The 27,047-nt window shown below is 40.0% G+C and overlaps 1 protein-coding gene across 8 annotated transcripts; it reads right to left on the bottom strand.

Annotated features, from left to right (window-relative positions):
* Window positions 1-263: 263 nt before the first annotated feature.
* mag (myelin associated glycoprotein) lies at window positions 264-26,597 on the bottom strand. 8 transcript variants are annotated; one of them, XM_036006481.1, is made up of 13 exons: window positions 26,483-26,597; window positions 16,699-16,836; window positions 12,785-12,892; window positions 12,051-12,126; window positions 10,675-11,043; window positions 9,812-10,108; window positions 9,207-9,464; window positions 8,369-8,629; window positions 7,601-7,909; window positions 6,160-6,259; window positions 5,441-5,537; window positions 5,121-5,174; window positions 264-4,817 (listed from the first exon to the last, which is right to left on the bottom strand). In XM_036006481.1, the coding sequence occupies exons 4-13, from the start codon at window positions 12,094-12,096 to the stop codon at window positions 4,659-4,661; spliced, it is 1,950 nt and encodes a 649-aa protein (XP_035862374.1). In that variant the 5' UTR covers window positions 12,097-12,126; window positions 12,785-12,892; window positions 16,699-16,836; window positions 26,483-26,597; the 3' UTR covers window positions 264-4,658. The 8 variants fall into 8 exon arrangements, with proteins under 8 accessions (XP_035862374.1, XP_035862377.1, XP_031169781.1 ...); XM_036006484.1 differs by having other exon boundaries at window positions 16,706-16,836; XM_031313921.2 differs by lacking the exon at window positions 26,483-26,597 and adding an exon at window positions 20,746-21,010.
* Between the last annotated feature and the right edge of the window lie 450 nt (window positions 26,598-27,047).

Below are 27,047 nucleotides of genomic sequence, written 5' to 3'. Positions count from 1 at the left end.
GTTATTCAGGATCAATTTAGAAGGTTTAGAAAAAAGAAAAATTTTCTGTATTATAACAGTTGTACAATGTAGGCCTACTTACATATCACTGTTACATCAACTGTTTCCATCAGGGTGTTGTTCAGATGTTTACAGTCCAGAATCGTCTGTTGTCATGTTAGAGATGACCAAAGTGTCCATTCTACATTCTTGCTGCAGGAAGGTGCCACGGTCATTCTGCAGATTCATTTTGGTTCCATTTTATATGTTTTTGTCAGAGGATTTCGTCCACATGATGAGCGATGGAAGGAAACTTGTACCACCCTGAATCTGATCAGATTCAGGGTCTCACTCTCCTTCACACGTGTTCCCAGTAATTTTAACTTCCTTCACATCTATGAGACAAAACCATTTACTGTACTATACATAATATTGTAACACAAGTTGCTATATGAACAGCTCAACAACAACACGGATACATTAAATAATTATTATTCCACTCAAAAATACATTTATAAGATACGAGTTGTTTTACCCCTCTCTGCCTTATTTTTTTTTCTCTCCACAGTGATCTGCTGAGGGACTCTGACTCTTTCTCTTTTCCTTCCCCTTCTCTGCTTTTAATCAAGAAAGCAGCCTCACCTTATCTAAGAGATGTATTCAACCATTTTTGTGTTTAGCTTTGTTCACTTAACCAAAGAAGTAAAACTAAAAAGTAAAAAGAGCACGGCACACAGTTTCATTATGGTGATGTTGCTTTTCAAAAGAAAGAAAAGAGACAGCATGAGAAACAGACAGTTCACAGTTTGTTTTCTATCAATAATCAACTGTTTCCAGTTCGTTTTGTTTTTATTTTATTTTTGTTTGCGTGGAACTGAAGACAGATGAATTTGCTTGAGGCATGAAAGACATGTTTAAAATAAAAGAGCAAGCAAACTACATCATTGCAGAAATCCTACTGTCATTAAGTAACAGTGCAAAACCCTGATCTTGATTATTGTGTCAATCATACAGTATGTGTAGAAGAGAAAAATCTCCATAATGATAATTATGATCACAACAAAGTATAGGACAAATTTGCTTTACAACACACTGTGACAAAAGATTAGGTACGACATATTTGATATTTCTACTTTTTCAAAAATATTTAATAAAAAATAAATAAAAACTGTGAGGCATTCAAAGACAGGAAGTGGTTATTGACTTTGTGCATACAGGCAATTTAAGAATGCTGGCCAGCATATCCATCATTAAGTCAACAGAACAATGTCTTAATAAAAGGCAAATCTGAGTCAGAATAGCTGGATGACAAAAGCTTTGTTAACATGCACAGAGAACTGCATTTTTAACCTGTTTTGGCTTGGAGTGTGTTAATCTGCTCAAAACCCCCTATACCTAGCTTATTGCATTACATACCACTACATTTTGTAGTGGTATGTAATAGATTTGCTCAGGTTTAAAAACAATCTCCAGTATTTAATTCTGACTTCTTCAGTCAAATGTAACACCAAGTTGGCTCATTTGTGTGCACTAACACATGTTCAATTTCAATACCTCATACATGACTTGAGGCTGGATAAGACAAATGAATGCTTCCCAAAGATATTGTGTCAATAAAGAGGTAAAAGATGTTGAAAATGAAAAACCTGCAGCAACTTGTATGTTACAACAGTAACTGTAATGTGACTACTAAAGTAGTGACGGTGATGCCTTCACTCAGCTGCAGGTGAACAATTGTAACAATGCATGGCTTTGTAATACATTACCACCAACACTGGTGAGCAAGATCTCACTTCTTTCATGTGTAGTTTACACACTGCACAGCATAATGGGTATGAAAAATGATCTTATACACCTTTTCCTCATTGTATTTCTTTGCCCTGCTTCATAGAGAACCCAAGGCTTCATCAACATGGTTTATTCAAACTGGGCTTTTGGCAGAGAGAGATTTATTATTTTTTATTTATTAGGTTCATTTGAACAGCTTAAACTGAAGTACTCCTAGTGTAATTTTGTTTTCATATTGCCATTGCTGCCCATGAACAGTCTACCCATATATGGAGTTGCCACAGTGAGAGGCCTTTGCTGTGTTTTGTACTCCTGCTGATTGTAAAACCAATTAGAAACAGCTCTTAGACACACTGCTGCCTTGATGAACTTAATCCATCATTTTAAATGAGACTGCCAAAGTGCAGTGTTGTTTTATAACATACATTTATAAAGCCTTAGTCAGAGCATGTGTATCAAAAGTAATTTAAGTCTTCAAGAAGAGATCATTGCACATCTCTAGCTAGATTTTAGTGTCCACTTGAGCACTCTATCAAAATCAATACATACAGAGTAAAAATGTTTGTTTAGGTGGAGAAAATCAGTGGACAAGTTGCATAATTTATGTTTAAAGTCAAACTGCAGCCGCTACCTTCAGTATTTTAAAAACTGTTTCTTGCAGAGAAAAGGTAATTGTTGTGCATGATTCATTTAGACGCCAAAAGTGGTCACTGTATTATGACACATTATTAAAACAATCCAACATACAATACATAGTAAATATCTATTTGCATTTTCCCTACATTGAATGAAAGTGAGTAGACCCATTTAAAATATCAATCAAACGATTAAATGTTGTCTTATTTAAAATGGCAGACTATGTTAGTAAGTTAAGGCTGCAGTGTGTCAATGAGTTGTGAGAGAAACAGAGACGTGGGACATGCAAGATGTGATTCAAAGTGGAAGAAGCAGAGGAAGCACAGTGATGGCTTCATTGGTGGGTTGAGACTATTCACATAAATGAAAGGGATACTCCACTGACTTACTGACATAAAGGTCAGGTATTTGTCATGGGCAGTACAGCTCAGAATGTGAAAACAGTTGGATAATGGCCTCCTATAATGCAACTCTGCTTTGTAAAGTCTGAGAAAATACAGAGTTACAAAAAAGGCGCATGGGGTTTTGAAAGACATGGGCCAATACCAGGCATGGAGGGCCTAAAAAAAAGATGCTATTGGTTGCTCTGTGGGTAATGTGGAATACAGTGGGTTGGGAGAAGTCTGGATGTCTCGGCCCCTGTATCTTTGCTTTTGCTGTAGTTCCCTTTCAAGGGTTAATAGAAAAGTACACAGCTGGTATTGTACTTTAAATCTGCCTCAATTACAGTCAATAAGAAGGCCACTGCCTGCATGTAAACACAGCCTCGGATTTGACTTTGACTATAGTGCACAGTAGGTTGATGTTGGTACTATTCACCAAGCTCATATTAAGACAATGTTCAGTCAAATGTATTTGAATGATGTGTGACAAGATAGAATGTATATACTTCTCACACTGGCTTGTATCCATACTTTAAGTGCCTGTTGGCAAAACAGTCATGTTGGGTATTTACTGTACATACTGACATCCATTCCCTATCAATATACGTCTTATTAATATATATATATTATTGACACCATCATTATCAAGTTAGACAATTAGTGTGCTTTGATATTACATCACAGGTTCATCAAATGTCTTTGAATAGCACAACCAGCTGGCTAGTCAGCATCACTTTTTGTCATTCAAACATCTGATGCAACCATGTGAGAAAAAAGCATCAACTTCTCAAGTGAAGTGATGCTCGGACTTCCCAAAGACCCCAGTGATCAATGATCTTTCAGCACAATTCGAACACACACACGCATACAAACACGCACATTGTCTAAATGAGATAACACTTCTGCCACTCGCGCTCAAATATGTTGTGCTTTAGGTCTGTACTTTCCAGATCAATCAGAGAGCTAGAATCCATGCTTTAAGGAGAAGAAGTAGAAGATGAGACAGACATTTTGGCCACAGTGAAGGAAATTCACCCAAAATCTCAACAAATTCTACAATTAACTGGAAAATACTGGAAAGAAGTTGTGGCATTTTTCAGAACTGGACAGTGTACCACTTGAATTTACAAAACCTCTTCAATTATTATCAAAAGTGATAGTGACATTTCTTCATTTTTTGAGAGGCTACCGAGTCACAGCACACATTAAATACAATTACGTGTAAATAAGATGCTAAGATGCATTTCCATCTCTAGCCTCAGTCACTCATCTTTTCGGGACGTAATTAACCAAAGGAAGGAGAGAAGAGAGGTTTGCTCTCTGCTGATAGACACATAAATATAAGGGAACAAAAAGTGCAGTTACTCCTTGCCCTGATGCTTCGACTGGCAGTAGACACAGTGACAGTTACAAGACACAGATGTAGAGCAAATAGTGAGACGGATGCGAGCACTCAGATGTCTGTCTTTTGACAATAACATTGACAATCACAATGGAGAACATGGAGAAAGCAACAAAAAACATGGTCGCTGGTTAACACTGCATGTTTTAGAGCCCATGTACTACAACTGAGGCTAACATACTTCCTTTTACATTGTCCAGTTGGTCATGCTCCGACCCAAAAAAGTACCAGTTTTCCCAAATGATGGCATGTGAAGGGGCGTCCGATGGAGAAGGGGCAGCTTGAGGCTGGGAGGGAGTAGTGGCATCAACATTATATGTGACAAATCTGAAGAAATGAGAAAAAAAGAGTCATATGCAGGATGGAATCCAGTAGAGGAAGGAGGGTTATTACACAGTTTATGAGACAGGACATGTGTTGGGGCTGCCACTGCGTCTTGCATAGCCGAGGGATCAGGGAAGGATCGCGATTCATTTGGCTTTGATTTCCGTGTAGTTGCTGCCATCATCCCCCCTCCCTGAGGCCCCCTCCCTGGACCTGGCCCCGATAAACTCCAGAGCAGCGTAATTCAGCTCTTGCTTCTCCAGTCCTGCCATAGAGCCCGCAGGTTGATAATCCCCGTCTTCTCCCTGCAGACAGAAGGACCGATCAGCGGCACAAATGACTGGCAAGGTGCCGGTGGCACCTCAGATGACAGAAGAATGCGACAGACAACATAAAGAAAAAGTGTTAGTGGTTACTGGTCGACAACTGACAGGGAGACTGAGATGTTTCCTGTTAGTTTGGCAATTTGTGTTAGCAATGAGGCAGCCATGCAGAAGGCAGTTTCGGAAACAAACGGCAGTGTACAGAACACAGAAGCTGATATGCGAGGAGATGCATCTGTCACTGAGGCTTGTGGTTTTTAATGGGGATTTGTTTAGGAACCTTACCGTAGTCTCCTCTAGAATGGAGTTAAACTTTGAGCCCAACAGCTCTGTCTTAAGCTGTGCGAGAGTTAGGGGAGAGAAAAACAGACAGAAAAACGCAGAGAAGCGATGAAAGCAAGAGAAAACAGTGTCTGGAAAGGTCATGGTTGGAGCCACTGGACTGCTAGTGGGAGAGACTCCTATTCCCTCATTTTCAGAGGTCAAAATGGGGTCTCATAATTTACAACTTGTTGCATTACACAAAACTGTAACCCCAAACAATCTGAGAATGGTCACCCAACCCATCCATCATAATCATAATCATTGACATCAGTATGTCTCACCACTTTCTTCCTCAGATTTTGTTTGTCCTTCTTGACTGCGCTGTAGTACAAAGCTGGGTTCTCCAGGACCACGTCCTGCCTAGGGTTGCCATTCTCTCTGGGGGACGGAGTCACATAATCAGACTCGGTCTCGACTGCCACTAACGCAGGGCGACACGCCAAGCCTGGGCATCCATTTTAAAACAACAAGCTCTGTAAGGTTAAGCTGGAGGCCAACTGTGGGTGTGAGGTGACGTGGTTATTTTATGGGTTTAGTCGCTGAGCTCACACCCACTTCAGGGGTGATTTGTCAGAGAAAGCGTGCAAATTGGTGGGGTCCAAATATGCCTTGAGGCTAAAATAAAGCACCTTTGTTAAGAGGACTACCTGGGTTTTTAATTTAGCATAGCAGGTCAAGGATACAGAAGCAGTGTCAGAGCAGGGACTCGAAATATAAGGTTAGTCCAGCTTGCTGACCCACTTCCCAAGGCAGCCAATGTGGATCTCCAGGGATTTCAACGGGGGACTTGTCGTGGCAAAGAAAATGCTAAATTGCTCTGGATAAATGATTATCACGTCCACATCAATCCCACATCCACTCATATACAATGTGCATCAATGTGTTTTAGAATGGATGACTAGGCTCAAGTGTTTCCTTGGATTTTAGAAAATGCTTAGTGAGGAAAACGACTACTTCTGCCTCGCATCGGCCTCTCCATTAGTTTGCCATTTATACTCACTTCTTGTTGTTGTGACCAACGTATCTCACTGCTGCAATGATGAAGGCTATGACCGCCACTCCTCCAATGGTGCCAACTATTACTGCCATCATGTACTTTTCTGAAAACAAAGGTGATCAAAAATTTTTTTTTTAAACTGGGTATACGAGTCAATTATTGATCAACATAATGAACTACACATTATATATAAACTGTGCACCTAGCCGACAAGAAGGCACACTTAAGGAAGAGAAGAGCATAGGGAAGAGGAAGACGCCATTTTAAAACTCCAATATGTAGCCTACCAAACATTAAGGGATTGACTTAATCACAACAGGATTGCATCTATTTAGGGAGAGAAGCTCTTTGTTTTTCCAATGAGAAGACAATAGGTAGGAAAAGAAGAAAATAATTCTAATTCTAATGTTAGTTTCTAAAAACACAAACATTTATAATGTCCATCATGTACTTTTATGACGAGATCATTTAAAGGATAATTAAAGGATAAGGCTGAAATAATCCTTATTTTCTTCCTGTTATGATCCCATGAAACCCAATGAAGAGATCAAAACCAAATGTGTTATTCAGGTTTCAGACCAATCCCGCAGGACCAACCGTTGCATGAGGTAATGTGTAAAAGTGAAAAGTAGCACATTCCTATGATGTTTTTGACATTTTTGATTTTTTATTTGAGTTACTTTTAGTCTCAATTTAGTTACTTTGGTAACAAAACCAGGCAAAAAAATCTGCATTGTGCTCACTGCTATAGCTTGCCGAGAGAGACACTCTCTCCATTGGAAACAGTGACCTTTTTCTGCATAATGTCAACTAGTGCATTTTGGTGTGAAAGCCCTTTTCGTCTGTTTCTAAATACTCCTACACCCAAGTACATCCATCCCTACTTAAGAGACATTTTTAAATACAAACTTCAAATATGTAGTTTCATTTCTTAATACAGAAATAGAAAGGCTATACTAAAGACTTAATACAGTATTGCCCTTAAACAGCTGGGCACTGGAGTTTTTCGTAAACTTTACTCAAACAGAAGGAAATAGTACATTTGTTGGGGACTATTTTCTGCTGTGGATCAATACACAATTAATTAACTTATGGCAGCAGGACAGTGTATATGGGATTGGCTCAAAACAAACTACAGTGCCCATGATTATATTCATGGTAATAAAGGCAACCTTGTTTTTTTGGAGCTCTATGGCACAGAAGACTACGTTTTACAGACAAAACTTGTTAATAGGGTCAATTTACAGTTCATGGGCTCTGTTGACATAAAGAAAAACATAGAATATCACCAGACTTACTGCATAACACATAGGAATGCTATTAGATATATGGTGAGGAGGAGGCAGAGGCAGAAGGAGGACATTCTGATATGTTTTTTATCAAACATTACAACAAAAATCACAAGTAAGTAATCTGTTTTGGTGTACAGTCAGTCTCGACTCACTCTCCTGCTGTAGCTCCAGGTGTATGCTCTCTCTCCCATACATGTTGTAGATGCTGCAGTGGACGTTGACGGCAGGTCCGCCGTTGTCGACCCGCTCGCCTTTCTCCCGCAGCTTGATCATACCCGTGGAAGTGTGTCCGTCTGTGTGAGTGTAGAAGTTGTACCGGCCGTCTGTTTCATTGATGGTGATGTTCAGGTCAGGCAGGTAGAACTCAATGGTGGGTTCTGGGTTTCCTGTGGCGATGCAGACACACTGGACACCCTCCCTCACCACTGTGCACTTTGACTCCTCCAGAAGGACCGGTGCATCTATTGAAGAAGGAGGCAACAGAGTAAAAGAGCTACAATAACAGCATTGAATATGTATATGAAAAATAGTTATCTCGCAGTTATGCTTCATAAAACATGCTTAAACAACCACTTTGTATATATTTGTCTCTGTTTCGGTATTTATTGTTTATTATTATTCATGTTTGATATGTTTGTTTGTTTGTATGTATGCACCCAATCACCAAAGCAAATTCCATGTAGTTCCACTACTGTGGCAATAAACTGCTTTCTGATTCTGATATTTTGGTCTGGATCAAAATGCTTATTTTTTTAATGGAAGTAGGAAAGTGTATATAAAAAAGTTGAAACAAGATCTTTAGAAATGCTCATTACAGATGATCCAAGTATTGCTATGATCCTTTTGATCTGCAGATCATTATCATTCTATGTCCTAGCTACTTTTTACACTACTGCCATGAAGGACAGTGAAGCACTCACACTCAACAGTGATGTTGAAGGAGCTACTGGCTCTTCCGTGCTCGTTCTCGGCCAGGCAGCGGTACTGCCCATCTCCCTGCGGTGTGATCTCTACGATATCCAACACTGACAGCTCGTCGGCGGTGATGGTGCCCACCAGCTCCCCATCCTTCAGCCAGGTGAGGGTTGGGGCCGGGCTGCCCTGGGTGCTACAGTGCAGGGCCAGCGAGGATCCCTCTAGTACCGTCATAGAGTCGTTCACAAGGGGCTCGCGGGGAGGGTCTGCAAAACAATGTAGAGACTTTTCTTATTTAGATTTTGGAAAATACTTCGTTATCAAGTACACTGTAAGAAAATACAAAATGTAACATTCTTTAATATCAATTGATTGAAGTCCTTTTAAGTTGATATGGCAAACTTGTGAGTAAAAACTTGCTTATTTACTGTACACATGCAGCAGTTACAGAGAAACATTATCATTCCTTTTGGAGTCCTGTTTCTACCAATGTTTTTGAAGCTTTTTCCATAGAAGAGGCTTTTGTGTTTAAACCCATTGTAACTGAATCCAGGCTGAAAAAAGTTTCCATACTTCACCCAGACGCAAACTGCAAACTTTTAAGAGCCACATTGTAAGCCTACAGAGGATGAGTATTTGATACTCAAGATATTTTCAGTAGACTATTCCTTAATTGTGTTGATGGAAGAATTCAAGCTAATTGTACAATCCAAACTCATTTTAAATAATCTCCTAAACTTTTAAATGCAATGTAACTTGCAGAGTCCTGATTCCCTACTACATACAAATTGAATGTACAATATGTTGGAATCGGGACACACAGCAACTATCTCAGAGACTTACACTTGACAGCCAGGTACAGTGAAGTGTTCATGGTGCCGTAGCCATTGTCCCCAACGCAGGTGTAGATTCCCTCCTGCGCAGGCGTCACATCGTCCAGGGAGAGAGAGACGTTGGACGCCGTGTCCCACAGCAGCTCCTGGTCTCCGAACATCCAGGAAATCCTGGGAGGAGGGTTACTGTCCACCTCACAGTGCAGCATCACAGAACTGCCCTCCATCACCTCAGAGGACACGTTCACCCAAACAGAGCGTGGAGCATCTGGGACAGAAGGTAAGACAAAGAATGTAATGTCCCAGGACATTGTGTCTGAACAACACTCATTTTAAATAATGAAACAGATTTTGCAACATATAACTCAATGTAGGACAGCGATGTATGCGTGCATGACAAAAACACTAAAGAGGATATGTTTGAGTTTTTGGAAACTTATTAACCTTTGCCTGGAAGAAACTCAAGAATGAAATCAGCTTGATAGGAATCATAATTGCTGTTGGGACTCTAGTATGGCATGTCACACACAACAGTCCCTTTAAGACTATAGACAGAGGTGGAAAAGCATCGTTATTACTCAATGGCCCTATAGTGCGAGGTGCCTTTTAACTTACACTTGACGTCCAGCGAGATGAGCCTCTCATAGACCAGTGTGGTGTTGGGGTAGTAGACCCTGCAGCCCAGGAGCTGCCCGTTGTGCATGGGTCTGGGTGTGAAGGTGAGGGTGCTGGAGAGTACCGCCGTGTTGCTCTCCTCCAGGTAGTCACTGCTGAACTCTGGGTCAGGCAGGTAGTCGGTGTACATCCACTGGATCTCTGGAGTCATGTCGGGGCAGTTGTCTGGAGCGTAGCATGTCAGCTCCAAACTCTCATCGCTGACAATCTCCTCTGGGACATCGATGTTGGGTTGATCTGGTGGACAGGAATACAAAGGCTTTACTGGATTTCTTAATAATAATAAGAGGAACTTTATTTGTAAAGCAGTGTTTTATCTCCATGCAGAGATCATAAGCCCTGTTTTCACCTGGTTTTAACATCTGTTCTGAGTGACCTGATCACAGATGGACAGCTCTACAGTTCAGGTGAGAATGCACCCAGGATAGGAGGATTTTAGTATGGATTAAGATCTGATCACTTAGACCACATTCGGAGGTCGTCTGGGACGCATAAGTCCACATTCTTTTAAAAGTGTGTCGGGAATGTGTCGTTTGTTAAGTTAAGTTAAAACTAGAGCAAATATACTGTACCAATCATTAAAATATAACAGTACCGTACAAAATTTAAACAATAATACAAAATAAGTAGAATAAAAGAATGGAAATGACAAAGAAAGATTAAATGGAAAGGTCTTTTGAAAGAATAGTTTCAGCCTTTGTGTTGAAGTGATTAAAAGGCAAAACTCTTTGCTATTACGGATTTCATATTTCTGGTTTATTGGTTACAGCTGAATGTATATTCTACTCTGATCAGTGACTTACCCAGAACTTTGAGCTCAGAGAAGTCTGGGTACGTATACATGTTGGCTCCACCAAGGTCAGCACGAAAGTAGTATCTCCCTGAGTGCTCTGTGCCGATGTTGTTGATGAGCAGAGTGCAGTTCCTCTGGTGCAGGTCACCCAGGAGCTTGGTGCGGCCCTTGTAGCTCTCGTGCACGACGTCTGTGCGTGATTTGAAGACAACGGGAGGGAAGAGTTGAGGGTACGGCTGGCCAAAGTACCAGATACCGTGAGTGCCACGGTATGGCCTGATACCAGACGGATACATGAAGGTGCACGGAATGACCACACAGGAGTTGGTCATGGCCGAGATGTCCCGAGGTACCCAAACGTTCCACTGGCAGCTGACATCTGAGAGAAGATCAGAAATAGACAGTGGTGGAATGTAACTAAGTACATTTACTCAAGTACTGTATGCAAGTACAAATTTGAGGATTTTTGCACAGAAAACACATGTAGTTTATAAAATACGATGTTTTATTATAGATTATTTAAAATACCCAACAATATACTCCCCGGAGTCCTTATGTTTGTTTTATTTTCGCCCAGCATATTTCCTTGGATTAGGATGGCACCAAGATCTTGGTTGCAGCTGTCGCCGTGGTCCTGCTGCACTCCCTGCTACACCCTGCTGCATCCTGCTATGTCCTGCTATGCTCTGCTGTGCCACGCTACATCCTGTAATGCCCTGCAGTGCCCTGCTATGACATGAACTACTACGACTACCATTTGTAGTCACTGTTCCATTATCTTTATCATCACATCCCCAACCGGCACCGTCAGACACCGCCTACCAAGAGCCTAGGTCTGCCGAGGTTTCTCCCTAAAAGGGAGTTTTTCCTCGCCACTGTCGCACTAAATGCTTGCTCTTGGGGGAACTACTAGAATTGTTGGGGCTTTGTAAACTATAGAGTATGGTCTAGACCTACTCTATCTGTAAAGTGTCTCGAGATAACTCCTGTTATAATTTGATACTATAAATAAAATTGAATTGAAATTGAATATAGGCCTACAAGTACAGCTGAAATGATTAGCTGATTAAACACTTAGTTGACTGACAACTGTTTGGATCGTTTCCAGTTTCTAAAATGTGAGTATGATGTGAGTAAAACTAAGTACATTTTTGTGATGATACTTACATACTTCTACTTAAGTAACGTTTTCAATGCAGGACTTTTACTTGTAACAGAGTATTTTTACAGTGTGGTATTAGTACTTTTACTGAAGTAAAGGATCTGAATAGTTCTTCCACCACTGGAGACAGAGTGTAAAATCACTGTATGCATAGTGATTAGTGTGAGGCACAATGGAAGAATATGTCTACCATCAAACAAGGAAGAGGAACAGGAATGTATTACCATTAATGATCAACAGCAGTGGTAAGAGCAGCTCCCAACACCACATGGTCTCTGCTCAACGTTGGACCATAGACGTCTGGAACAAATAAGATCCTGTCAGTCACAACACATTCATCATCAAGAGAGAAAAAAACATGAAATGTCTTGTTTACAGCTCTGGTGCTGCTGCGTGACTCAGACACTACATCTATCTCCAAGAATCACACAAACATTTTTTTTTTAACAGTTTGGTTTCTGGGTTTTGAGTATAGCATCAGGTACCAAAAACGCCATAAAAAAGTAGTAGAATGTGTTTGATAAACAGCTTTTGAAAACCACAAAGAAAAACAAAGTAGTTTTGATCTTTAGGACTATGCATTTTAAAATTGTTTAAAAGTCCCAAAGGTTGTACAATTTGCTCAGCCCACAGAGGAAAATCTAGTCTTTTCACTGAATCACTTATCACCAAAATTGGAGTTAGGCGATGTTCGCATCACAATATGTTCCTCTGCAAAATTAAACATTTTGAAACATTTGCCAACAAGCAATTCCACTTTCGTATTTTTTTGTACTCATCACAGATGGCCCTGTATCAGTTTTCGTCTAAACACAAAAGCTTATTTCATGCCCCAGATGAAACAAAATTGATAAAACACAGCAGCCAAGAGTCAAAGACATACATTATTTATCTACAAAAGCACCATGAAGTACCTTTTTGTTAGCAAACTGTGCTTTGACTTGAATTTTGGTTCTACCTTGAAATGCTGATGGTTAGAAACAGACAGAAGCTTTGCAGGACAGCGTTTCAGCAGCTCCACTAGAGGGTGCTCACTCACACCCAGACAGCTTGACAGCCTTCTTCTCTGTAAAAGAAACAAAAAAATTAGTGACATCAGCATCATCAGGGCATGACATCACTCACAGCCCCCTTGCTCTCACAGAGCCGTAGTAAGTGACACAATTAAATACACAAACTCAGCTTTAGCCAACACCTGCTTCTCCCCACCACCCCCCTCCCTCAGTGGAGTCACTCATTACGGCTGCCATACGTAAGCCCGTCCAATGAATGATACTCACTGTTGACCGAGCTCTTACACAACACCAAACCCCAGTCACCACACATCATGTCATCAGCATCTGATACTATCTGCGCTATAGTTAAAATAAATCAGGAGGTAAGGGGAGACTAATAAAGGAATTCAGTGATTATAGAACAAATGCCACTGCATTTATTAAAGAAATGGCACCAGTAAAGGCACATAAAACATTTATTATCACAGCCGCATTAAATTCTTTTCTTTTTTTAAAATCCCACTACAGATGGTTTTGCTCACTTGATATCTTTATGTTTTTGTGTCTGGTTGTTTTTTGTTGGTTGTTTCTTCTCTTGTCTCTCTGTTCATAGTCTGGAATATCAACTCGGTTCTGGATCCACATAGAGGCATGTATAGACATTGTATGTTGTTGCTACTTTTTATATACATCTATATACTGTATGTACACCTATTTTCACCTAGCCTACTTGTATGCACATAATAGTCCTATGTTTATGTTTTACCATTATTTGTTCACCTCTGTTGTACTTGTTTTTAGCTCTATTCCTATTGCTGTCTTAATTGTCATATGTGTAGGTACATTGGGAGCAACTTAAAACCAGAGTCATATTCCTTGTATGTTGACACGTACCAATAAAGCTGATTCTGTTCTGTTGTCAATCAAGCTATTATATATCAACCTCACTTTCAACTGCCATTTATCGATAATCATTTCACTTATTGATTCAACACTACTGTATGTAAAAAGGTTTGTAATTTTATGTTGAGGCACTATGATATCTCTGTCTGTGTCACAGGCACATGTAATAGGTGTGAGGGTGAGTGAAGTGTAACGTGAGAGATGGAAGTTCTTGACCTCTTGGGTCTTAAAATCATTTGGGTCTTTGAATTACCAAAATAATTTAAACTCCCAAAACCTAACCTGTGCATGTAAACTAAGAAAATCATGTCCCTTAAATTGAATGAAAGTACACATCATTACAATAACTTTAAAGAACCTCCATAGTTAGCTTCAACAGGTAGTACAATTAATCAACTTTTACTTCATAAATGCACATATAAATATAGCATGCTGGCTCTATGCAGTGAGTTTAGTAGCTATACATGGTCATCAGCCAGAGAAAACATATAGCAGTGCTTATTGAATCAAAATAAAATGGAAAACAATTGTAACACCATCGTTGAATACCCAAAGGTAGAAAAGGTAGCACACAGACAGATATTTAGGACAAAGTGGACTAATCTGTTTTTAGCCTATGGCCTTCATCAGAGCATGCTCTATGTGTCCATGTCCACCTGTCCTGAAGATCTGTGTGTGTGTGTGTGTGTGTGTGTGTGTGTGTGTGTGTGTGTGTGTGTGTGTGTGTGTGTGTGTGTGTGTGTGTGTGTGTGTGTGTGTGTGTGTGTGCTACCTTTTTACCTTTGAGTATTCAACGAATTGAACTTTGGTTTAGCATCACAAACAAATCCTCTCAAAGACTTAATTTTTTAAAATAGTTAAAATAGTTCTTTTAAGGAAATTCCAGCCAATGATGATAATAATAACGACACAGGAATAATCTGTACCTCTGCAGTTAAATCAAACTGATGTGCTCTCGCTGACTAATAATTAATGATAATAACATTAAATACTTCATCACTCTATCCAATAATGTTTCCTTCTTCCTTTTTTTCCTTTTAATTACTAACTTAGCATTGACAGCTCACAATGTAATATTTAAGGTTGTTAATTTATACACTTTAATGTGTTCAACAGATTTCACACAATGATTTTTGCTGTAATGTGTGGCAGTCTGAGGCAGGTAACAATGATCCATATCAGACAATATTATTTACACTCAATGAGTGCAATGTTGCTTTACCTATTATTTTTGAGTGTTTAGTATATAGTTACATTTTCAACATGCTAACTGCCGTGAACGTTGTTTTAAAGACATTTGTAACTGTTTAAATGCTATGTAAATAAAATATGTACTATTATCAAGACCACTGTTACTTGTGCATGATATGATTAATACATGCAGAAGTAGAAGCAGAGGATTGAGCCTCATGCTGCAGCAGCCGGTGTGTGCAGATGGCAGGCTCAAGAGTGGATTCTGTATTAGAGCTTCGTGATTAACACATCCCAACATCCCACGGAGAATCCATGACCAATACTAGCCTTGTTTGTGAAGAAGAAGCAAAAAAGGCTGTTGTTTTGGAAATTGCAAGAGGCCATGGATTTGTCATGCTGCTCATTATTCATCATACAGTCACAAATGCATAGATATTTGAACACTTACATGAAGTTTACCTGGCAAATAGCTGCCTTCTACTTTCTAATTTGCCACTCTTCTTTCAATCCAGGAACCCATGAGCTATCGGTCTGACGTCAATTTAGCCTCTGGGGGCAACGGCCAATATTTCTGGGGTTCTGGTGCAGCCAGTGGCTATACGGATAACATATATCTGGACCAAGACTTCCTCTTCTGTGCGTCAGTCATTGTTTAAAGTCTGAGTCGATACTTTTTGTAGGTGTTTTAGGTCCAGACGAAATTTTGGGGTAATCCCTCTTTTGCTCTCTGAATGGACTGTTGACCTGCATGCAACTAAAGCCCGCTCAAAAGTGATTGGTCAACACTACTCGACGACAAACAAACCAGAACGCTTCCGATACCAAAATATTGTCCTGTTTCCTACATATTCTGCATTCATATGCAGATATCTGTTTATAGAGATTATTCTTCTTTGAACTTGCAATAACTGTTTTTTTTTGGCCACTTGGGGGCAGCAGAAACAAGTCGTTAACACAATATTGACACATCATCACATTTTAAGGTGATATGGGGAATTTTGGATTATTTCAACATCCAGCAGTTACGGAGCAGGCTTGTCATTCATTCATTGTCGTATTTCTGGCCACCTGGCACATGTAAATCCAGTATTCACTCTCTTTAAGATCTGCTTTTGGTCTCCACCAACTCCTGAGGGAAATATCTGTCTCTTTAGCTGCTAAATGCTCCACTATGTTTACCAGCTAATCTCTAACAGTTTACTGTTTGGTGCTGCTACAGTGTTTTGTTAGAGCTTTTTTTTGCTGTCTGCTGTGGCCAAAAACAACAATGAGAGTGGTGAGAGTGAACCAAAACACACTATAAAGCTCTGTAAAGCCAAGGAAAGATGCAAATTCAGGTGATAATTCTCTGTAGGTTCATCGCTATGAGCAACCCCTTTTCACATTTGATACATTGTTGCAAATCGATTACAGACGCTTTAAAAAATGTCACATTGAAAGGGGTCACATTTCGAGACATCTTGGCAAATAAATGACACAACTGTTGGCTGTGACAATCCTAACTTTTCTCCAATGTTGCGTCAAGCTCCACCATCTGTGCTGCAACAAAAGGCCAAGAGCTGGGCGAGCGTGTCCAGGCAGAGAGGCCATGCATCAGCAACGGCAGGAGAGAAAGGAGCTGAGCAGCCAGGCAAGGCCACTGACACCACCACCAACCTCAACAACAATGGCCTCATTGATGGGGCAGACAAACGGCTGGCACAGAGCACACAGCATACGTGTGCACACTTTTACACACACACACACGCACACACAAACAATGCATTAACAAAACACTTGCCTCATACCAGCCTCAGCACCAGGCTCCTGCTCCCTCTCAGTCCTGACTTCTACTTCTTCTTCTTCTTCTTCTTCTTCTTCCCGTTGTGATTGTTCTCCCTGAGTTGGTCGCCTTGCTCCGAATCCTAGATGTCTGATTCTGTGGGACAGGATAGAAAAGGGAGATAAAGAGAGATGTTAGAAGGAGACAAGGGGAAGAGGAAGAGAGGGAGTCTGTGTGAGCTCTGGTTTACATGTGTCGTGGGCAGCTCTGAATATGCGTTCAGGCATTTCTGGAGCCGTTCTTTGGCCCACTCAGCATTCCTTTCCTCGGTTCCACCATTTCACTGATCTGCCCCGTGTGTGCCTTCAACTCTGGGGCATGATCATACATCCCTCTGAGGTCAAAGCAAAGTACCTTGACATCAGTTGAACTGTGCTAAGGGGGCCAAAGACACAAGGGCAAATGCTGTGCGGTGAAGGAACTATGACTCAATATCACAAAGGCTGCGTTAGAGCAACATACGAAGAGTAGGAGGAACATGCGAGATGAATATGGAAATTACAGATTTACATTAGTTTAATAAATAATTTGATCTTAGAATGGTTCTTAGAATTAAACTCAAGAAAGTGTTTGAATCTGAGGCCATGTCTGGATGAATTTGAATTTCAGAAATGAAAAAAGGCTTCAGGGCATGATTGCTGATCTTTCCAGCTGCATAACAGATCAAATATTTTCCCTGCTGAGGAATGTCTGTAGGCGTGGACCACAAGCATGGATCCACTCAGCGGTCCACCTAGTTTACATATAAGAGTAACAAAGGCAACTTGTCTATCCAAGTGGCACTTTTTCCCACTCTCATTGTTACATGTAGGGTGAGTCACTGTGTCCAAAAGTCTTTAGGCCACTGTCCAAGTGATGGCATCGACCGAGCCCTGAATAACCTCAAGGGAATCCCTCAATAAACAGAGTGGAGAAGAGCCAAAGACGAGAATGCTGCATTTACGCTCTTTGTACCATGTACAAACGAATACACGGCATGTCATACCCCCCCTACACACACATGCAGCATAAGGCAAGCCAACACACTTCTCAGTGTGGGGTGTGCAGATATGTGACCTTCCTCTGTGTCCCCTATGTGCTGTTTGTAAGCTCAGCCTGCTCCATTGTCCTGCTGGGACTATAGTCATTGTATTGACAGTATGTATACATTAAATAAGAGCAGACAGCGTGAGCGTCCCATTGAACATAATCATGTCATGTTTGTTTCTGTCACGAAAAAAGAAACAAAAAGGACAAACGAAACTACAAGAAATAGCCAAAAGACAAAGCTCAGTTTAGTCTTGAAGATATGTCATCTAAAAGTACATCAGTTTGTCTTCATCTGATCTTTTAGCTGCAATGTGCACATCCTCCACTCCTAATATCAACGGCAATCAAACCTCAACATAATCACTTATTCCACATCACGCTTCAGGGATACAGATGCTATCTGAACAATCAGCTCTGCTAAATCAGGCCACGACACCTTTCATGAGTAATTTCACATTAATTTCACATTAATGAAATTCACACAAACCAAAAGGCTCACACAACCATTTGACTGTGCCAAGAAGAACATTTTCATTGTGAATATCGTCTGCGGCCTTCAGCGCTTCACCGTGGCTCGTGGACAGAGGGGAAAAAGAATGGGAACCTTGTATGCAGAACACTGGCCATTGTGAGAGGCAGAAACTGAGGATTTTTTTCCGGAACAGGCCCGCTCACAGCTTGCGCTTTGCTGCTTGCCTGTGACGTGCGTTGGTCCATCAAAAGCTAAGGCCCCCACTAAAATACCCAGAGGAGCAGATGGTCTTAAAACATGACTGCTCCCCCTCTCACACATGCCGCGCTGAGCTGCGATGAGCACAGCGCACCGCACACACACACACACACACACACACACACACACACACAGCAGATACAAACATAAACACAGAGATATGCCAATATCCAGTCACACAGTCTGTTCAAGTTACTGCAGAGTGCTGGCATAAATAAAAGATTCAGGCTGGACTTTGAAGTGTATGTAAGGTGCATACCTCTATTTCATTTTTCTTGCCCATCACGTATGTTGTATTTTAGTGTTTAAAGGTTCTTTTTGTCTATTGGCATCTGATTGTGTATCTTATTTTGCCGCTGTGACAATTAAGTTCCTCTTTTATTATTTTTCAAGGAAACATATTTTTTTTGGAATTGTTATTTATATATAACACTTCCAAAAAAAAGAAATACATATATATGTATATGTATATATATATATATACAGTATATACTGTCAGAAACCACAGAAAATGGGATGTCAAGATGGTTTTTCTTGGTATATACACGTTGCTGTAGGTGTGTCTCACATCCTGCTTACAAGTTTGTAGTGATGCTACATATATTTGTGCATTTGGTTTAAATTTAAAAACTGCATGCATTTTTTTCTATTTTAATATTTATATATATCTATATTTAATAATATTTTAAAGGACCTACAGAAATAGATCACATTTTAGGAGTATGAAGTAAGCATGACAATAGAGTAAGCTTCAGTTGGCAGATAACCAACATAACAAGAGACCCCTTATTTCCATCTTTTCTACCTTGCAAAGCTGGTGACTCTGGCAATCCCCAGCCCAGTGGGCAGATGGTGAGCCACAGGCCTCCTCTCTCATCAGAGCGCTCTCCCTTCCGCTCTGAACCAAAGGGGGCGACAAACGGAGCCGTCACCTGTTCGGCCACACAGACAAATAAAGTGTGGCCCCGTCCCAATGCTTGCTAAAACCATCCACTTGACTTGCTGTTCCATACCGAAACAGTGCTATCTGATTTTGGTGTCATTTGAAAGGATGACACATCTTTGCGCTAAAAAGAAATAATGGTGGGAGGGTCATTCTTGAAGTAATGATGCAAGATGAGTTATCTACTGTTAATTACAAAAACAGTGCACTATAATCAATATGATATAAAAATCCCCTTAATCTTACACTGAAATTCTAGTTGGATAGAGCCATTTGACACACACGTCTATCGACTCTTACAAAATGCATTAATTGGCCTAAAAGGGAAGCTATAATGAAAGGTCAAAATCTGAATCTCAAATGTGTCACCACTGATGTGATTAGCCTATCCTGGAGGGATTATGCTTTTTGGCACTTAATCTAGTTCAAAATGCATCAATAGGGCCATAATTAAGAATTACAATTAGGCTACACAGCTTCACCATCACTATTCTAATTTTTATGAAACACTTGTATTTCCCTTTTGAAAACTGCACCACCACGTTTCTTCTACCTGCAGATGCAGTGAAAAGCGGAGGCTTCTGACAGTCATTAAAGAAAACACATATTTCACTCGTTATCGTAATCCAGGCCACTGCTGTTAATTTACTTGTAAAACTGTTTTGGTCGGCTCTGAATAACTGGCTCTTCTACCTGGCATCAGATGTCTGTTTGGATATGGTAATACGCTCTGGTAATTACAGGAATGGCTCGTCGCTAATGACAGTAAAATCTGTCCAGTAATGATTGGCTGGGCTTTTAGCAGCCCCAGCTAACTGAACACACACACACACACACACACACACACACACACACACATGCTTATACATAATCACAAAACACGTTCACTCATGCACGCATTCATTTAGGCACCCACACACTTCTTCATTACCTAACTCCATCTAACTTGTGACTCATCTAACTCTCAATCGTTTCACTCACTCACTCATCAACTCATTCTATGAATGCTTACACAAACAAGCACCCTGACTGTAGGTGTATGACCTTACAAAACAGAAATAACAAATAGATAGATAGATAGATAGATAGATAGATAGATAGATAGATAGAGCCCCCCCCCCGTTGCAGCTCACGTGGTTAGGGAAAGCACAGAGAATGATTAGAAGTAATTGCTTATTTGTCACTCCATTTTCTCCTCGCCTGCTTTCCCTTCCTTCATTCTTACTTAAAAAATCTCCATTTCCAAAACCTCCCAAGGGCATAAAAAAACAAATACAAATCAGAACACACTGCAGCTGCTCACCTGTGTAGGTGACCGTGGTCGATTCTCCAAGCGTTCAGCAGTTCCTGTATGAGCAGTCCCAGCAGCCTTCACTTGGACACTCACATGCAAAGCGTCACACCAGCCTGTTACCAGCAAGACCTCTCGCCACTCTCTGTACCAAGCCCCAACGGTGGAGAATAAACTGCCCGCCCCACCACCACTGCCGCCACCACCATCATCACCATCACTCCTCCCATATGACAATCAGTCCTTCAGTGTAGCAGCATTGTTCTGAGGCTTCGCCCAGAGGCTCAGCCATTCATAAATACACACGGGGTCACAAAGGGCCACACTGTTCCCCCTCGCCCCAACAAATATGGGTGAGGCTTTGAGCTCCGAGGCCTATCTATCCAACACGGTCAGTTTCTCTATGCTGGATGGAACTGAGCATACAGTATTTGGTCATTTTTGAATTGATGGAGAGCATTTTTTTGTTGAGGTCATTGTAACAAAAGACAGGAAGTGAGTTTAGTAGGGGTGTGATGCAGATGATGAGCATCACTATGAGGGGGAAGTAGTAAGGAAGGCTTTTCTTTAAATCTATCCCTGTTTTGAGTCTTAAAACCCAAGTCAACACTTCAGATGATAGACAAACTAACGAACCAGAACAGTGGTTTTGCCTGTTTTAGCCCAGTGAAGCAAATCTGCTTTTCAGAGCATGACATAGTGGTAAATATTGTTTAATGCATTTCCCCACCTTCCAGTCAAAAACTGGGTTTCCAACCATTTACCTACCAAAGAACAATCAATTTGCAGAAACATGACTTGCAACCTAATTGCAATGTGGTACTGCAATTGTAGGTTATCTTGACTACATTACATAGCAATAATTTAAGTTTGACAAGAAAATAAACAAACGATGATGATGATGATACCTATATCATCGTTTTTCACAAGTCTCTGCAAGTCAATTGATGGAAACAAATGGAAACAAGTGAAAAACTGGAGGCTACTAAAACATCTTGAACACTTTGCTGTGCTATGATTTAAAGGCAGGAATACACAAAGTACACATAATTTGTAGTAAATGGGCTAAAACATGCCTAAACTCTAATATGGTTCTTTACACAAAGTCACACTTCTCGGCTCTAACACCAAGCTGCAAAGTTCAACACCTCAATACTTAGTTATACTACTAAAAGTTATATAACAGACTGAAAAAGGATCACCTATAAAGAGTATCACCTGCTCTTATTTGTGATATGGGATGGATAGTAGAGATGAAAAAAATCCCATGTTTGTTTCAAGACAGTTGTGTGGTTGCAGAGTTGGTTGTGTTAGAATTAAAAACATGCATTTACAATATAACACTACAGTATAACCACTGAATTTGGGTTTAATTACACTGATTGACAAACTTTTAGCTGACGTGAGGCGTTCATGTTTGTTTGGCACAGCTGGATTATGGGTTAAATGGGAGGTTTCATATAAACTGAATTTTCCCAGTCATAATTACAACTTAGATGTTGACGTGAGCAGTATAGTACAAATCTACTTAACTAGACTAAAATAATTGTTTTATCTTAGAGATACTTAAGACTTTTGCACTGATATCACTGGGCTTTGCTCCACCTTACTATAAGGCCGGCACACAAGAGTTGAGTATGAGAAACATCTCCACTGCCTCTGTGATCCAAGACACAACAGACTCCGTCCTTTGATTGAACAACACAGTGAACTGAGGTCACCCTGAAGTGGCTTTTAAATACATTTTGTTTTTCTACAGTCCCACTTTGCAATCCTCCTGTTATTCAACACATAATTCAAAAAGCGACAAAATCTAAAGGTAATCTGGGTAATAAATTGAATTTATGATATTGTGATTTTTCTCTATTGGTGAGGTTCGCCTAAAGCCTGTTTTAAAAAGGTCCATTTACAACTTCACCACATTGTCGATTGTTTGTTTTAAGTCAATTGTACATCAAATTGGGCAATATGCCTGTAACAACCTGCCACCTTATCCTTCCTATAACTACCATTAATAAAAACACACTATATAAGCCTAAACGTGTCATGTGGAGTATTAAAAGAGTTGCATGGTGCTGTGGCCGTATCATGAAACCCCAAGACTTGTTAATGCACCCCCTCCCTCCTCCTGACACAGTAGCCATTGTCTCCCAAAGGCCTTCTGGGACAGAACAGCTCAGCTCGAGCCTGACACCGCACAACACTGGGAAGTCGATGTGCACAGATAATTGTCTTTTAATCACAACAATCCCCTTTTTCTCTGGCCTCGCTCATCTATTTCTATCTCTTGTTCGACCTTTCTGTCTTGGTTGTAATTCTTGCAGCTTTTAGCAAGTTCGACCGGCCACATCAAGCCTGTGAACCGAAGCTTTTGTAATGGAAGCAGGGCTGGAACCAGAAATGATGGGTCCCACACAAGATTATTAAATCTATAAAAAAAATATTTGTCTATAACTCAAACACACCCCAAACTATCAATTAGCAAGCCAGTCGCTGATTAAATACATATGTGGCTTTTGATAACATTAGTTGACTGGCATAACCAAACTTCCACCTGTTCAATAGCTGCTTAGGTAGAATTTGTTTGGTGTATGATGCAAAGTTCTACTTTGTCCAGGGTTTAACCAACAGGTTTAACCAAGTCAAATTTAAGAATTTTTAAGAACTTGATAAGACCATTATAAGTGAAATTTAAGACCTATATCACAACATCGAAAACAAAGTCTGATGTCAGAGTGAAACAATTCCCCGATTTCCTCATTGGCATTATAGGACTGGTGTCTAGATTGGCTGCAATTGTAAGTTGTATGTTGGCCTCATTTGTAGTCGTAATACAGCAAAATGTATTGGACTAGTGACCGAAAGAATTACAACACCACAGAATAAAAAAATAATAATTCAAAAGTGCTGCGGGAACATTTCAATAAGCAAAGAGGTAACATTACATTGACATATGAAAATTAAGGCCTGTTTGAAATTATTTAAGACCTAGAACACAATAATTTAGCGAATTTAAGACTTTGTAAGGCCTAAAATTTTGATTTTGAAATTTTAGACTTTTTATGACTTTTTAAGACTTTTAGAAAGAGTCCCGCATACTGACCATTACGCAAGACATAATTTATTTAGAAAATACAACATTTCGGTCTTAGACCTTCATCAGGTAAATTCCTTTTTAAAACCCCAACACAACACTTCTACCATACATACTTCACCACAAAAGCAACATCATCAGTTGTTTGTTTAAATGCTAGAGTTCCTGTCAACCAACCTCCTTCTGTGGTTGTGTAATAATGCCTGCCCCTGCTCAGATACAAAATCAGATTGGGACATTGTTGTTAAGGGGTAAGTGTGCCACCAACAGGTGCGTTTTAGTTGGTTAAACTGTGTTTGATACCCCCTCCCCCACACCTTTCCATCAATGTAATTGGAGACTGTTACCGACAACTTTTCTGCTTTTCTACAGTATACCGCCAATTTTATCACCCACTTCAAGCTTTGATTGGTCAGCTGTGTGGAGGTAAGAAAGTATGCAGGGTTTGAACTTCTCTTTAGCTTCCTTTTAAGCTGCGACAGTGTGACGGTTGGTTGGCAAAATCATTCCCAGCCTTTGGCGGCCACAGTTGTCGCACTAGGAAGCAGAGATTTAGCATGGACGTCAAGTGTTTGGGAGGTTGTGTGTGTGAATGGATGAATGTGTGGATGCATGCACATACATGGTCGCAACTATTGCGAATTCATGCTTGTTTCATTCTTCACATAACTTTTCATCACTTTGTTCATGAACAAAGCAGTGCAACACCATGAATGCCTGAATGGTAGTAAATGGTAACACAAAGTGTCTGACTTTCACTTGAGAGAAGGTGGTCATCATCACATCTCCAAACCAACAGTCAACTTGGTTTTAACCATCACCACAATCGTCTTTATTAACTTGATAAAATGATCTGATGATTAAAGCTTAGAAAACCTTTTAAAAGGCCTGGACACCCACGGTAAACCCACATAGGTGATTTTAATGTTTTGGCTAATTAAACCTGTGTGGGTGTGTACAGTTTGGGCTTGATTAATAGCTCCTTCATTCTCATGTGGGATTTGTTGCACCTGTAACAATCAGAATCTGCAAAGTAACTAGTAAATAAAGCTATTAAATACATGTAGTTAAGTAAAAAGTACAATATTTGCCTCCAAGAAGTGTAAAGTAGCATAACTGGGAAATACCCAAGTAAAGTACAAGTACCTAAAATTGTACTTAAGTACAATACTTGAGTAAATGTACTTAGTTACATTCCACCACTGATTTCTGGGGACTCTGGGTAGACCGTGTACTAACTTTTAAATCCACAAACAGACTTTTGTAACAGCTGGCAACAAAACACACACCAGAATCTACACAGTGTAAACATGCACATATATATGCTGTTACAGTACTATTGTGTAGACATGGAAGGTGGTGTGGGGGAGAGACGGTGTGTGGGTGGGTTAAGGGTTTGTTGGGATTGTGCTGGACAGAGATGGGTGACAGAACAACACACTGAGAATGGATCCATTGTCCCTCTGTGCACTTAACTGGACAGAAGCAGTCGGCTGCCATTTACAAAACTGCTAGAAATGATTACATTTTGTCTTTTTATCATTGCACCTAGTTCACCTAAATCATTTAACACTTCACGCTGTAATAAATGAAAACAAACACATTCCATAAAAAAAAAAAAAATGTCTTTCCTTTCAGAATGAAAATTATATTGTACTAACTTATGTTTGATAAAAATTCAAATTAGGCGCTAAAATAGTTTATCTTATTGTCCATATGCCCAAAAGTATTGGGATGAAATTTTAAATGTACTCTATAACTCAATGAGGGATTATTGACCCAATTCTGAATTTCATATCCACAGCCCTAACATGCTGCTGTCCCTGTGTTACATGGGAATTTTATTCCCCAAGGTGCAACTAATCTCAAATGCGTCCCACTTGGCCTAAGTTCCCATATTGTGTTCCAACTGTCAGTGTGTAGCTTGAATTTGGAGTGTGTTTGATATGCAGGTCATTTTTTAATAGCTTTTACTGTTATAGAGACTGATATTGTTATTAGTCTTAAAAAGTGGTTTCTGTGTTTTAATGTTACTTCATCAATACTTGTCCAATGACTGACACCACAGAGATCTAAAGCAATGAGAGCTATGTATTTATAATGAATTACAGTTAACATGGCTATGATGACAAAAAATGTGAAAATAATAAAGTGATTCCTTGTCATGGCAAGAACAATATGATACCCAGTGTTTTGTTTTTCTTCAGTTAAAATATTTGAAAAAGGGGAGTTTTTCTCCAGTCATATATATATATATATATATATATATATATATACTCAGATGAATACATGATGCATAGTCATCAAACAGAACAGAGAACCATTACTTATTTTCTGTGTATCACTCTTGGCTGAAATCTATTACCGTTATGAACAAAATTATGTGGAAGAGCTATAATTCACTCAACATGCACGCCACACTGCTGTAAGATATCTTCCCCTGAAGTGTTGCCACTAAATGATCACATTAGTCCACTTACTCACGTTTTGTTTCAAAGAGGGATTTAAAAGTGATCAATTTAAACCAGAAAAGAAAATAAAGGTTATGACTCAGAGTGAAGCAAAACCCAGCAGCATGTTAAGGATACACACATTTTTGGAAAAACTCAACGTAATCAATAATAAATGTAGATTAGAGGGCAGCAAAGCTCTTACCTCATCAGATGATCTGAAGCCAGTGAGGAGCTCAGAGTCGTTTTCTCTCCTTCAGCATGCATCTCTCTCTCTCTCTCTCTCTCTCTCTCTCTCTCTCGCTCTCTCTCTCTCTCTCTCTCTCTCTCTCTCTCTCTCCCTCTCTCTCTCTCTCTCTCTCTATCTGTCTCTCCCTTTCTCTCTCTCCCTCTCTCCCTCTCTCTCTCTCTCTCTCTCTCTCTCTCTCTCTCTCTCTCTCTCTCTCTCTCTCTCTCTCTCTCTCTCTCTCTCTCTCTCTCTCTCTCTCTCTCTCTCTCTCTCTCTCTCTCTCTCTCACAGAGGCAAGGCCTGAATCAACATCACTTTTACATTTTAAGTTTCACAAAGAAAGTATTTATCGCAGATTTCTTATGATTCTTACATTGCACCACTGTTCCTGTTTTTGTGCAAACACTGACGGCAAACTTAGGGGTTACTTTCACTGCAACTTTTAATGAAGTAGTGAATTGCTGTATCATGTTTTTCAAAGGTCTGGCAACAGACAAAATCAGAGGACCGGAAATAATTAAGTAGTGAACGTCATATAATA

Source organism: Sander lucioperca, chromosome 10 (assembly GCF_008315115.2).
Source record: "Sander lucioperca isolate FBNREF2018 chromosome 10, SLUC_FBN_1.2, whole genome shotgun sequence".
Taxonomy (NCBI): Eukaryota; Metazoa; Chordata; class Actinopteri; order Perciformes; family Percidae; genus Sander; species Sander lucioperca.
This window is presented reverse-complemented; position numbering and strand designations above follow the sequence as displayed.